The sequence below is a fragment of the Labrus bergylta genome, chromosome 18, assembly GCF_963930695.1.
Source record: "Labrus bergylta chromosome 18, fLabBer1.1, whole genome shotgun sequence".
NCBI lineage: Eukaryota > Metazoa > Chordata > Actinopteri > Labriformes > Labridae > Labrus > Labrus bergylta.
In genome coordinates, this window is record NC_089212.1 from 16,164,418 (window position 1) to 16,178,016 (window position 13,599).

General features: G+C 42.8%; 1 protein-coding gene across 2 annotated transcripts; it reads right to left on the minus strand.

Annotated features, from left to right (window-relative positions):
- Positions 1 to 528: 528 nt before the first annotated feature.
- On the minus strand, positions 529 to 13,485 carry LOC109996170 (microtubule-associated protein 1S-like). Of its 2 annotated transcripts, none has more exons than XM_029280464.2 (10): positions 13,018 to 13,485; positions 12,026 to 12,121; positions 10,235 to 10,317; positions 9,760 to 9,897; positions 8,159 to 8,660; positions 7,736 to 7,822; positions 4,187 to 6,657; positions 3,340 to 3,478; positions 2,990 to 3,207; positions 529 to 2,824 (listed from the first exon to the last, which is right to left on the minus strand). In XM_029280464.2, exons 1-10 carry the CDS (start codon positions 13,289 to 13,291, stop codon positions 2,669 to 2,671), a joined length of 4,164 nt encoding a protein of 1,387 aa, XP_029136297.2. In that variant the 5' UTR covers positions 13,292 to 13,485; the 3' UTR covers positions 529 to 2,668. The 2 variants fall into 2 exon arrangements, with proteins under 2 accessions (XP_029136297.2, XP_065822143.1); XM_065966071.1 differs by having other exon boundaries at positions 3,340 to 3,475; positions 13,018 to 13,484.
- Between the last annotated feature and the right edge of the window lie 114 nt (positions 13,486 to 13,599).

Here is a 13,599-nt window from a genome sequence, read left to right on the forward strand (position 1 = left end):
AAAAAAAAAGAGGAGCAGACCTGTTTTCAGATGCAACATGTTGGGAATTTCCTTCATCATCCCCTAGAACGCTTTGATCAAGAATCTGCACTTTAAAAACTCTCAACAGACATGTGTGAATGGTGATGCACATTCTTTATTCATCATCCCAGCCCACCCCCCCAAAATCCACATACGTTGACATTGTTACTGTGTTCGACTACACACAATTACAAAGTGAAAGGTTGTCAACCTTCAACCCTCGTTTTTCATCCCACCATTCTGCTCTCCCATAGTGCTTTGCTCTCTGTCTTCATGAATATCATGAATGAAACATCAAACAGTACATACAATAGTTAATACATGCAGACACGTACAGATAGTTACAGTTCACTTCGCTACAGTGGAGTTCAAGTTCCGGTTATCCATTCTAACTCAAATCTCAATATTTCATTTAACCTGCCTGCCTTTTTCAGAAACTGTGTCACATGTAGGAGAGAGTTTGGAGGGTTGTAATGAACATAATGTGAAAGTAATAATAAATAAATACACAAATAAAACATGTAATAGTTGCATAAATATACTTTGGAGGCAGCATTCAGACAGGCAGGACAATGCTTAGTGGTGTGTTTGGTATGTCGTGCTATGGTGTTAAAAAAAACAAAAACATTCACATCTGTGAGAACTTTCCATGACATTGAAAAGTAACAAAGAGGATTATTCCTGATTTCTTTACATCCCTCTGGATTGTAAAGACATTCAAACAGGACACAATGAATTAAAAGGAAAACTATAGATGTCTGGAGAGAAAACAATGTCATCCATCATGAATCTGCTTTTCTTTTCTGCTTCTGTAATTTCCTAATCATTTAATTTCATGATATTGTGTTGTTTGTGCCGTGAGTGTAAGCAGTGATATATTTCCAGAACAATGTCCTAGAAGGAGCGGCAGCATTTAAGCAGAATCAAATTATTCATTTGTCATTTCTTTAAAAAACAACTCTTAGGTCTATATGTCTTCTTGTAATCTTTTATGCAAAAACATGGATGGGAATTTTGACTTGCACGTTGCATTTATTGTCCCTTTAACTAGTTCAAGATTATACTTTAAATTTCAGGCAGCTTTCTAAGAAAATATGGACCCATTCAATTTACAGTGTGTTCGTCAATTACAGCAAATCAGTATAGAATCATTAAGTGTCAGCTTTGATAGTTTCCAATAAGGAATAGAATCTAATCCTGAAATGATCTGTATTTAGTATTTACATACTTTGAAGCTGTGGTTACCACCCACTGTGACTACACCAAGTGTTTCTGCAGTGCAAAATATTCATGTAAAATAAACCGTATGACCATATCCACAATCCAAATACATATCATCACGTATTTATAGTAAGATAAAAATGCATACCAAAGCGTTTACTGTCTCATTCCTGATGATTTTAAGCAGCTGTAATGGATTATAATTAATTACCATTTTTAATAAGATGAGCGCGTTAATGCTATTACATTTAATCTGGTTCTCTTCTAATCCTTGTTGAAGGATTTATCTTTGCGCACCCAGATTGAGTAATCTCAAATCAAGTGGGCGATAATCACTCACTATCATCAGATTTGTCCAATCCACTCTGATTTTTTTTTACAACTCCACGTCCTTTCAATCTGGTGGTCAAAAGTGAGGTTGCAGTGACGCAGGTACAACAAACAGCACAGCTCGATTGCTTACAGTGCTAAAAACCCACACCTGACCACACGCTGTGTTTCCCTTACAGAAAGTGGTGCCTGGAGAAGTTGGTATACTCTTTAATTTACCACAATGTTTTATTTGAATGGCCAGTCCAGCAACAGTGACATGTAAGACTCCTCTAAGTCAGTGTATACTTGCCAATTGGAGACAGAGTAGGGAGGGTCATCCCTTCACCAGTATAGGACAGTAATTGCAGCATACTACTGAATACTGTCACTCAATCAATCAATGGTGTGAATCAGAGGGTATTTAGAAGTGGGTATACCCTATGGAGACTGAAAAACAAGTGGGTATACTCCATATACCTGTGTATACCCTTGCACTACACCACTGGTTACAATCACAATGTAAGACTTTCTTTTGATTCTCCTGCATTCATTTACAAATAAAACACGACAGATGCTGTCTGGAGCAGGTTGATTTAAGTGAAAGAAAAAAATGCACTAAAAGCTTTTAACCAAGCAAAAACTACTACTTAGTATACAGAGGACAAGCTGACACATTGTCCCTTTTAACCCCGTGTATGCTAACTTAAGTGACTAATCTACAGCTTTCATGTGGATCCACATGTTTGCAGCCCGACATGCATCTCTAGCAGCCAGTGTGATTTCCTCTCCTGTTTTGCACAGGGTCATGGGTAGAGAGAGAGAAAAAAAAAAGCAACACTCCCCACAGGAACAGTTCTCCAAGGATGGAGAGAAATTACTCGTTTGGGTGCAAACGTTGCCCAAAAAGAGAAGCGATTCAGAAGAAGCTGGGGTGTCATCACCCAATCAGTTGTGTTCGTGCACGAGGGGCCAATCCATGCTCTTTATGTAGCCACAAACCATGTTTTTTACTTCAGATTTCTGTCGCTCGTTTTAGCCTACTTTTCTATCTTACAAACACACGCCCGACCTTGAGCTCAAATGCATCACCTGTTGCTGCATGACCAAGTCTTCTTCAAAACTCTATCTTGCAGGCAGGGAAGGTCTCATCCTGCATGGCGACAGTGCTATTGGATCCAAGCACGGTGATGCCCAGCTCCCTTTGTCTATCCAGGGTCTGCTGGTACCACTCCTGCATCGCCACAGACTCATAGGTCGGGATCACAGTCACCTGAGTAACAGAGAGAACGATGGGCTGATATAAAGGGTTTATCAGGCAGAGCTGAAGTTTTTCTCGTTAGCTAATCTGAGGCTAAATGCTACATTAAACAAACAATAACCTGATGTCATTTATGTGTATAAATGTGCATTTATCTCGTTTTGTTTGTGTTTCTACCTGCATGGTGTCAGGCCAGGATCTTTTGCCATCCAGTAGTGCGTCCAGCGTGTTCCTCAGTAGCTCCTCTCTCTCTGGACTGTCACCGCTGATGATGTAGCAGGAGGAGCGAACACACCTGAAGAAGTCCACACTGACTGTTGAAGAGGAGGATCCAGAGGGAATGTAGGCCAAGTCCACGTACACACTGACTTCTCCATTAGAGGTCGTTTTGGAGCCTGTGGTAAGAGAGATAACTGCTGCGTGAAAAAGAAATCAGTGGACACACTTTTGTCCATAAAATACAAAATATTGGAAAGTAAATTGTAAGACTGAAGCCAAGTATTTCATATCTATTGTATAACTCATACCTGGATTGGCTGCGGACTTTGCTGGTGCTGAACGGTTGCTAGAGGAAGGGGTGCGAGTCAAGGAGACCTTTGCCACTCCACTTTGACTCCCTGTCCTGCCTTTACCCGAGCCTGATCTTTGGGAAGCTTCAATAACCTGCTAACAGAAAAGCTTAACTTATTAGGAGTCAATGAATTCACTCTGCCTTGATAACAAATCACCTTCAAAATAATCACCTTGGAACAGTAGGTCCTCAAAAAATGTCTTCCATGAGCATCTACCTAATAATGTTCAATGCTTGTAAGTTTGGCCCTTTTTGAAATTTTGGAAAAAGAAAATGTATTTCCTGTACGTTTAAATGTGTTGTTCTACACATTTAATTAGAGGAGAAACAGCTGAGCAACTACCCGTCGAGTGCCCAATCTGACCTTGGACCTGTGATGTGTCACACAGAAATATTTCAATGAATTGAGAGTTCAATTGAGGATATCCAAATAAGCTGCCCAAAAGCCCTTGGTAAAGGACCTGCCACAGGTGAGACTGCAGAGAGGGGATCTAGGTGGCTTTAGATCAGGAGATCTGAGCCGTGGGCCAACGCTGCTGTGACACAAGCCATGGCTTGATCAACCCTGACTGGTCCCCTGAGTGAAAGTTACTGATGTTGCGCAGGATGCTTTTTATCATTATAGTCTTTAGATGAAACATTTTCCAACTGTGACCAAAAGTAAAAACTTAAAGGGGACACACCACTTCACATTCACAGCCATAAAAACAAAATTCACCAAAATGTTTGGCACAAGACTTCATGAACGTCTGCACAGGATTTCACAGACAGACTTAACTTCTATGGTCACAAGATGAACTCACCGCTGGCGCTTTTTTCCCTCTCATTCCGGCCCCCTTTGCCCTCTTCCCGTTAGCATCAGAGTCAGACTGAGGAACGGGCATGGAGGCGTCAGGGTGTGGCGGTAGGGGGGGACTATCCCTGAGAGGGGCTGGAGGCGGGTCCTGAGGCAGAGCCCGACTTGTGCGGAGGTCGTGTGGGGAGTTAGACGGCTCACTGCAAGACTCGTCCTCATCTGAGTCCAGAGCGCCATCTGCTGTGGTGGACGGACAGTCCTCGGTGATGACAGGGGCGTTTGACTCGCTGGGGGATGCTTCCTTTGGGTTGTTGTTATTGTGGCTGTGATGAAAGGCTCCTCTGAAGGGCTCACTCCCACCTGAGCTGGAGTCGGGTGCTTTGAAATGCTTGAACTCGCAGGGGGAAACCAGACACAGATCCACATCGTGAGCTGACGCGTCAAAATGCAGCGTGTTCGGAGCTGGAGGGCGTCCCATATCTGAACCCTGCCCTAAAGACCTTGGAGCCTTTTTAGTTGGAAGAGACATCCCTGCGCAATGGCTGCTATTGGAGTTGGAGTGCTGAACACTGTCATCCCCGTCTCTCTGGCTCACATAGATTGGCCCCTGCTCCAGGGACATTGACAGTGATTCGTCGACTTCTGTGGACTGAGGTGAGCTCACCTCTGCGGGCATGGAGTGTGTGGTGGTTGTGGTAGTGAAAGAGGGAGAGGGGTCTGAGGATCCGTCTTTAAATGAACCCAAAGAAAGGAAGCTCAGGTGCTTCTCTCTGAGGTTTGAGTTGCTCTCTGTGACCGTTTTAGGCTGCTCCTCACAATGCTTGGATGATCCATTTGGCTGGTTGACATCAGCTGCGTCTAAGTCCCCCTGGGCCTGTAACCGGCTGAGAGTGGCCCTGTTGCACCACACATCAGCCGGGGACAGACAGTAGGGAGTGTGGCCTGCACTGTTGGGCCGTGAATCAGGGGAGGCTTGCTCTACGGTCTCCTCATCAGGGCTGTTAGCTGCCTTGTTCTCTGGAGACGAACGGGAGGGAGGGCTGCTCCTCAAAGCCCCATCCAGGAGAGTGTATTCGGTTGGGGTTATATCTTGCTGGACTGTTTGTTCTGTCATTGGTGCTTTGTTCAAGGGAGAGGGAAATCCTAAAACCTTTGCTGGCTTAGACGAGTTTCCAGACTGGTCTTGCTCAGCTTTCTCTCCAGTGCAACGCTTTTCTTGTGCTCCATTATCAACACTCTCCCCTCCCATCAGCCCTGTACAACCTGCTGCTTCTTCCCCTCGTGTATCAGCAGCTTCATTAACTACCTCTTTCTTCAAACCTCCAGCGATCCTTCCATTACCTGACTCGCTGATTTTTTTATTTCCTTCCTCTGCGTCTTCCCTTTCACTTTCCGCCCGGAGCTGGAGGAAAGCAGCTGTCATATCCTCAGGGGAAGACAATTTGGAGCCACAAGGGTTCTCTTCAGGCTCTTTCTCGTGTTTTTGATGCTGCTGCTCTGCATCTGGCTCCGGGGTTTCTGACACAGTCCTAGCATTGGGTTTTGTTAAGTTGTTTTTTGACAATTCAGTGTCTGCATGTGCCTTCTTGCCATTGTTTGTATCCTTTCCTGGTGTTTTTTTTGTTTTCTTTGCCCCCGTTTTAGAGTCATTCTTTGCTTCCTTTTTAAGTTTAGTTTTATTTTCAGTCTTTGGTTTAGGAGTGACAAGATCCTTTTTCCCGTGATCATTCCTAACAACACTGTTCTCTTCTTTATTGCTGGCCTTCTCCTCTTTTTTTCCATCCCTCCCTCCACCCTTTTTCGAACTATTCTTCTCTGATGCTGCTGCTCTTTGCTTCGCACCGGCCTCTTTGATTCTGCTTTTGTCAGCGTCTCTTGTTGCAAGTCCATTAAATACTTTGCCTTTTTCCCGTACAAATACCTCCTTTCCCTCTTCTTTCCCTCCCCGATCCTTTCCTTGTTTGGGTGTCGACTCCTTCCCTTGTGACCTCCCACTGTCCTGGCTCTCAGTCCTCTTGGTCTGTCTTTCCTCTCCCAGCCTCTCCAGATCCCCGGTGGTCACAGTGGGTTTCTGGAGGAATGCCAGCCCCTTCAGCTTCTCTAGCCCCTGCAGTAGCTTCGCCTGCGGGGTAATACCAGGGAACAGCACCCTGACCACCTTCTCCTGTGTACACGCTGGGTGCCACACAAGCAGGGCAGACACTGAGGCCAGGGCGGGGAGAGGGAGAGTTTGGGATTTGGATGCTGATGACACTGCAGCAGGCCAGTTTTGCATGAATGTCTGGTACTCCTCACTGTTTTTGCCTGGGTTGAGGATATATAAGTCCAACTGTCCCACTCCCATTTTTTGAAACAGTGTGAGTGGCTCAATGGGGACCCCTTGTGGTCGGATCAGAGGATGCGGTCTGATGTCTAACTTCTTCAACAACTGTAGGGTGAGGGCTGCCTGGTGTGTGCTCCTCAGTACATTGTCAACACCTGGCATGAGAAAAAAACATAACTTGACTTCATAGGAATCAGTCACATCAGAAACTGAGCTGATTACTTGTGGATTTTTATCTCTCACTGTCTTGTTGTGTCAAAAATATCCACCTATTAATGTGTATGAATATGAGGACCACCAAACTCCAGGGTATAAAAGAGTTGCAGTCCAGATTCCTTCTTTCTTTTTTCTTCTTCAGAAGTTATTTCTATGAATTCCCTTTGCCCCCTTACTCCCCTTTTCCTTTTAGTCCCTTTTTTAAATCTCTTTTTAAAATGCATTTTCTTTAGATGGCCTTTTACTAATCCAGAACTGTGTATGACTCTTTAATGGTACTCTTTGATTATGTAAACATCAAAATATATATATCGACAAACACTAAAACACACTTTCTGTCACGCTGTACTGTTTTTAATGTATCTGAAACATTGGCTGCAAGTTTAGTTTGTTTTGTTCCTAAGTAAATGTTCCCTGTACTGTATTTTTATCTCTTCACAGAATAAGACTATTATTAGTTTGCTGTTGTGAAGCATTTTGTTAGTATATGTGAAGAGGTGCTATCATTATTATAATGATTTCTGCAGTTGCTGGGTATGTGATGTTTAGAAAAAAGTGCTGACAGACAGATATCCCTGGTAGTGTGCAAACTGTAGCCAATGGAAAAGAATCCCTCTTACTTTAGTTGCCAAGTTCAAACTCATATTTAAAAAAATATCTTGCATTAAAAAAATCGCATGTAAGACCGTCTTCATGTTAACTGACTTAAATTGTTAAATAAAAAAGAGCCTTAGATTAGCTTGGAAGAACAAGGACAGAAAGACTTCTCATAATTTCTTTTAGAAACTTAAGGAAGCAAATACGTACAACTAGTTTGTTTAGGTTCATAGATATATGCAGTTCAAAACCCACATTGTGGTTTAAAAGAAAAAAAAAGAATAGTCTACCTTTTAATCTTGAAAAGGCCAACACTGGACAGGTAACTAAGTTTTGCAATGCAAATGTTTATGCTAATGGACACAGATCTGATAAGCAGGAGGGACAACAACAGACAGTACGTTTTAAAACATCACTCACAAGGCTGTTCCTCCACCTGCAACCTGCTGGGGGCGTTAAAGAATACAACTCCCAGCTCTGGGGAGATGAGCTTCTTCGACGAGTCATCTGTTCAGACAACATGAAGACACAGAGCAGCAAATAAAAAGGATGTTTGAACATGAAACAGTCTAAGAGGACTACAGAGAATGTCTCTGCACATTCAAAAATTACATTTTCTTTTTTGCATGAATATCAACACCATCACCATCGTTCTTTTACAAAAGAGGGATCCCCAACCTGTTTTTCCCACTGTAACATGTTTTTTTTGGGGAAGTTTTAACTATCTTAACTAAACTAATATAAACTAGACCAGGGTCTAAATGTAGAGGTTGATATGTGATGTACAGATTTTTTAGTATCTGTAAATTAAGGCTATATGATCATAAGTGACTTTACTTTTACCTTTGACATCACAGCTCATCTCCAGCTCAGCCACCTTTCTCTCCAGGAAGGTGTTGACTCCCGGGAGATTCTCCGTCCCGATGTGCGTCAACAAGACTGCATCAACTCTGTCGAGGTGGCGTACCAGCTTCCAGAAGCAGGCCTGGGAGTCCGAGCCGCCGTCCATCAACACCGTGAAGCCGTTCACAGCAAAGAAGGCGCAGTCACCGCGGCCGGCAGGGAAAACATAGCAGCAAGGGCGAGACAGCTTGAGAAAACCCACAGTGATGGGAGGAGGCAGGAGGTCGAAGGGAGATGGAGGAGAGACGGTACCAGAGATGAGGGAGGTGAATTCCCCCAGCGCCTCCATGGCAGGCAGCACCTCTGGGGGATTGATGTGCAGTGTGAACGGACCCTGCAGAAGCTGGTTTTCCAACAGAGTCTTCCTCCAGTGGCCGATGTTAGGACAGCTGAGGGTCAGACGGAGTTTGGAGGAGGTGGCAGGAACCTCTTGAGCTATAAACTAAAGACAGAACATGATCCTGTCGTTACAGGACATACTTCTGATTTGTTTTTCAAGCACTGTCAAGTTTTTTCAACACTCTCATCCAATATTATCTTATCACAGATGAATTGTGAAGGCATAAACACAAGCAAATAAGAAATCCCTGCACAAAAAGAAAGACGGCAGTAAAAAGAGAGTAAGTGCAAGTTTGGTCCATGCACACTTAATAAAAAACAAGAGATCATTTTTATGAGTTTAGTAAGAAAAAGGAATAGATACATAAAATTTCATCTGAATATGAACCATAACCAATGTAATTAAATGACTTAAGAGCCTATATAGGTATACTGTATATGGCAAGGTATAAGATGTAAGGCAATCTCAACATTTTGCAGTAAGCTTAAGAAAGGTGAGTTGCGGTCCGCTTTCTCTCACAAACAGGAGAGCTGTGATTATCTGGTGCAACCTATCATATAAAAGCTCAATAGAAAAACAAGAGAGCTTCCATCCCCACACAGGCAATCTGTTACATAAATGATTTTGATAACCCATGGGTGAAACAGACTTTTAAAGAAAGCTCATAAGAAAACATCAACTAGAGGGAGATATTGCAAAGCTCAAGTGGTGTGCATATGATTCAGATAAAACTGATATTAGATTTAAAGACCCGGACAGTAAAGGGGCTCAACACAGCATAATGAGAGAAGGAAAACTGCTCTGTTTTGAAACGCTTAAAGAAAAACATGTCTTAGAGAACAAGACTGTTATCGATACCTTCAGCTGTGAAATGCTGTTAATATGAAGGTGAGAAATGTATCCCAAGCAAACTTTGTTAACGTTAAGGTATCATCTAAAGAATACATTGCTTATTTACATCCAAGGAAATGGTGAAATTTACTTTCTGAGTTACACAGAAAATGATTTAAGTCAGAAAAATGTCTCTTCAGTTATTCCATTGGCACAAAAGAAATCGATCATAGCATTGATAATGGTTTGACTGTTTTGAGCTATTTTTCACTCCCAACATTCCTTTGGTTTTAGCTTCTTAAATGTGAGGCTCCAGAGCTTAATTTGTCAAAAACAAAAAAGTAAAGGTCCCAGAGAGACAACGTCGTACCTGCTCGGTTAGTATCTGTTTCAGCAGTTGTGGTGAAAACAGCCCTCTATGAAACAGCAGCTCTCCACTCTCCTCCACACTCTGGCCAGCCAAGATCAGCAGCTTGTGTGCAGAATCCCTGGACAGCAGAGCCGACACCTGGCCATGGTCACAAAAAGAAAAAGAGCTTTTATTTTGCAATGTCACTTTGTTCTCGGATAATGGAAAGGGAAAGAACAGCATCAAAAGGAAAAGAAAAGAGGAGGCACGCAAAAAACATAGATTACCACGTTGCATAATTCAAAACCTAAGAGGCTTTTGTGCTTATTCAGCAAAAAAAAAAATGAACTGAGGAGCATTATGATGATTCATAACTCACATTCAAGTCATGTTTTATGCACATATACCCATCATTTAGTTGCTACAGGTTAACAAATTTGATTTGGTCGAATATCTTTCAAGAATTTGGAGAATAAACCTGAGTTTCTCCACTCACCTCTGGGTGAACCTGGTCTTGAGTTGGACTGATCAGCACCTGAGTGTCCAACACTCTGGTACTGTGGCGGAGGCACTTCTGCCCTAAGGGTGCAAAGAGAAAAACAGAGAGTAGAAAAAGTAAGACTGACAGGCAAGGGAAGTAAACAAGAACTCGGGTAAAGTCAGAGCTGAGGGAGGGAGAAACAAGCTGACGGATCTGAGCTGAGACTAATGGGAGGTAAACACAAAGAAGTCAGAATGAACTGGGACAACCAGGCGTGTGATTGATTCCCTCAGAGAAACAGAGGAAGGAAGAAGAATGGAACAGCTGAGTCAGAGGGACCGTGTGAGGACGAGATGCCAAGTTAACTCAATCAGCAGCGCAAATCCAGTCTAAGGGGAGCTAGATCAACGTTTGATGGTACAGAGGCTAACAAAGGCCAAACGGAAAGTAATGACAAAATCATGTAAAAAGGTTTGTCTTAAAATAAACATAAACTGAAAGATACAAGACACAGAAGATTACAAAATGTGTCTCTGCTAGCTCTTCATGAGCCATTTTGTTCCCATTTAAGGGGGAGACCAAAAAAAAAAAAACAGAGTTATTTCCTTTTGTTTTGTTCTTGCTAAACTTCGACACAGAGGAAGCCCCAAATGTCCTATCAGGTGATACTTTTTACCTTGTGCACTGAGGCTAATTATCTTAATCAAACAAGTTATTATATCTTCACACAGGGTCATTTAAACAACTCATCGTCCTGTTTTCACAAGAGAGTGATCCATTTTGTTGAAACTATTCAGTTATTGTAAAAGAATAAGGTAACAATCTAATTCACACACAAAAAAAAGTTCTTGTCCCACAAGATTGTTGTCTTGATTGCACAAAATAATGATGAGAATTATCGTGCACAAACAGGTTGTGAGCTTTTCCCAAAGGGATTATATCTTCAATGCACAAGATAATCAGAGAAAATGATCTTGCGAGATCAAAAAGTTACAGATAGATATTTTGTGGTAACAAGTTATCCTGTGCAAATAAGTTATCATGCAGGCAAAATACTTTCTTTTAACTAAATTGCAGTTATTGTATAGGACAGCTGAAGAGAAACAGGACGTGTTGTGAGGAGCGAGAGGGGGTTGACATGCAGCACAGGACCAAAGCCGGATTTGAACCCACGGCTGCTGCACATCGACTATAGCCTCTGTCCATGGAGCAGGTGACCTCACCATGAGGCCATCCTGCTTCCCCTTGGAACAAGTTTCTATCTTCACACAAGATTTGTATCTGTCATTGCCCAACAAGTTATTAACCATGTTCCCACAATACAATTCAGCTGTGGAACAAGATACATTATTTTACAAATTCCCGACAATAGCATGTTAACCCTAACTCTTATTAAACGAGACTTCCCTATGGAAGTGTTTGCCACATAGACGCTCCCTGGCTTCTATTTTATCCTTGTAAAAAGAGATGTCTTTTCTTGTCCCTGTTCATCACACCACACTTTAGGGATAAGCAGTATTACAACTGTCTGACTGATGTTTGTCAGCATTTTCCCCAGTTGCCCTCGGCCCTGCATACTAAAAAGCAGCAACGAGAACAGAAAGGGAGGTGGCACCGCTTAGTTAAAGGTCTCCATTGTTTCCTGTCCACTGGGCCCACCCATGTCTAACAATCGCCCAACTGCTCCACCACTTTCCTTCCTTCCTTCCTTCCTTCCTCATTGACCCCTGACCGATTGAACTGCTAAGTAACAAGAGGTCCAGGGTTGTCTGTGGAGTTTGAGCAGGGAGTCACACTCGCACTTACCTGCACCCTTGAAAGACGCCGTATGATGGGACAGAAACTCTCGGAGAAAGAGGTTCAGATTACACGATTGTAAGTCGACGTCCCAGGACCGGATACCTAGAGGTCAAAGTAAAAAGGTCCCATGAGGCAGCGGTCGGTTTTACTTTGCCACACATAACTCAATGTTTTCAATGTGCAAATTAAATTCATGAGTATAACACAAGCACAAGTATGTGCACGTTTTTGTACACTATTACATGACATGTTGCACTTCTGATAACACAGTAAGAGTGCGAGTGCAATTAAGGGACCCTTGAGATGACATAACATATAGGTAAACATGTTGCAGAAATGAAAAGTCATATGTGATAACATCTCAGACATCCTGAAGTGAATAAACCATCACAACAAATGACACATACTTCATTCAGCACATGAAAAGATGAGATTTTAGATATTTTGAGCACACAGTGTTAAAATTGTGACCGATTGAAAACATCTGACTCTCTCTTGGCCTTTAGTGTTCTATGTTCACGTTATTTCAGTGTATTTTTACCCAAATTATTTACCCATGGCGTACAGTCGAGCATAGTTTGTAAAGGGTTATTCTTGCATGTCTACAGCATCCGCATTAACTGCTGTTCAACAACACATAAAGGTAAATGGCACACCGTTTACAAGTGTCTATCTGTTGGCTTAATAACCGCCCTGCAACATTCCTCCAAAAGCGTCTCCTTACATAACGATTCACTGATTCAAAGACAGTCCACCAGCCTCAGACTGCTTTTAATTATAATGCGCCTTCAGGGACGAGGTGGTGCTGATGGTGGAGTATGGGCAGATGACGCATCCTCAGCCCTGTAGGGTGGATAAAATTGCACCAACACTGCAATGTAGCACCCTCAGTAAATGTTTAATCGACGAGAACTTGTAGAACCTGCATTTTTATTCGACTGTGAAAGAAACCAACGCGATGTTCAGCAGCTGTAAATGGTGGGTTGAAATGCACGTACCTCGCTCTATTGCCTCACTGATGTGACCCGTGTGTCCAGGGGGAGCGGTCCGTCCGATGATGATGAGCAGGGAGTATTTGTGGAGGCAGAAGTCGATGTTTGCGGTGGCAGCGCGCCTCGGCCCCTCCTGGACCTCCCTCTCCAGCACCCGGCTGGACGCCATGTTGGAAAACTCGCACTCGGCTGTGATGTCATTGAAAAAAAAGGCTGACAGTAGCGCCTCTTTCTTATTGCGCAGCGGTGACAGCTGCTGTGCAGGAATGCAGCCGCACATTAGCGGATGTGTAGGAAGAGGCTGAATTATTGATGGCACGTGGCAAAAGGAATCAATTCACTTCTCTTGTTGGTGTCCATCGGTCGGAGAAGTAAACAGGTTCTTTACTTAGAAGCAGCCTACTAATACCGTATAAATACTGTGACTTCAAGTCCTGCACTGAAGATGTAAGTAACGCCAAAGTGAAAGTAGGCCTGTGTAATATTGTATGCTGTAATAAGGTAGTACAAGTTGACCAACACAAATGAGCTACAATTTGTTTCTACAATAAATCACAATCAATCAAAAGCTGCTAATGGGCGAGGTGG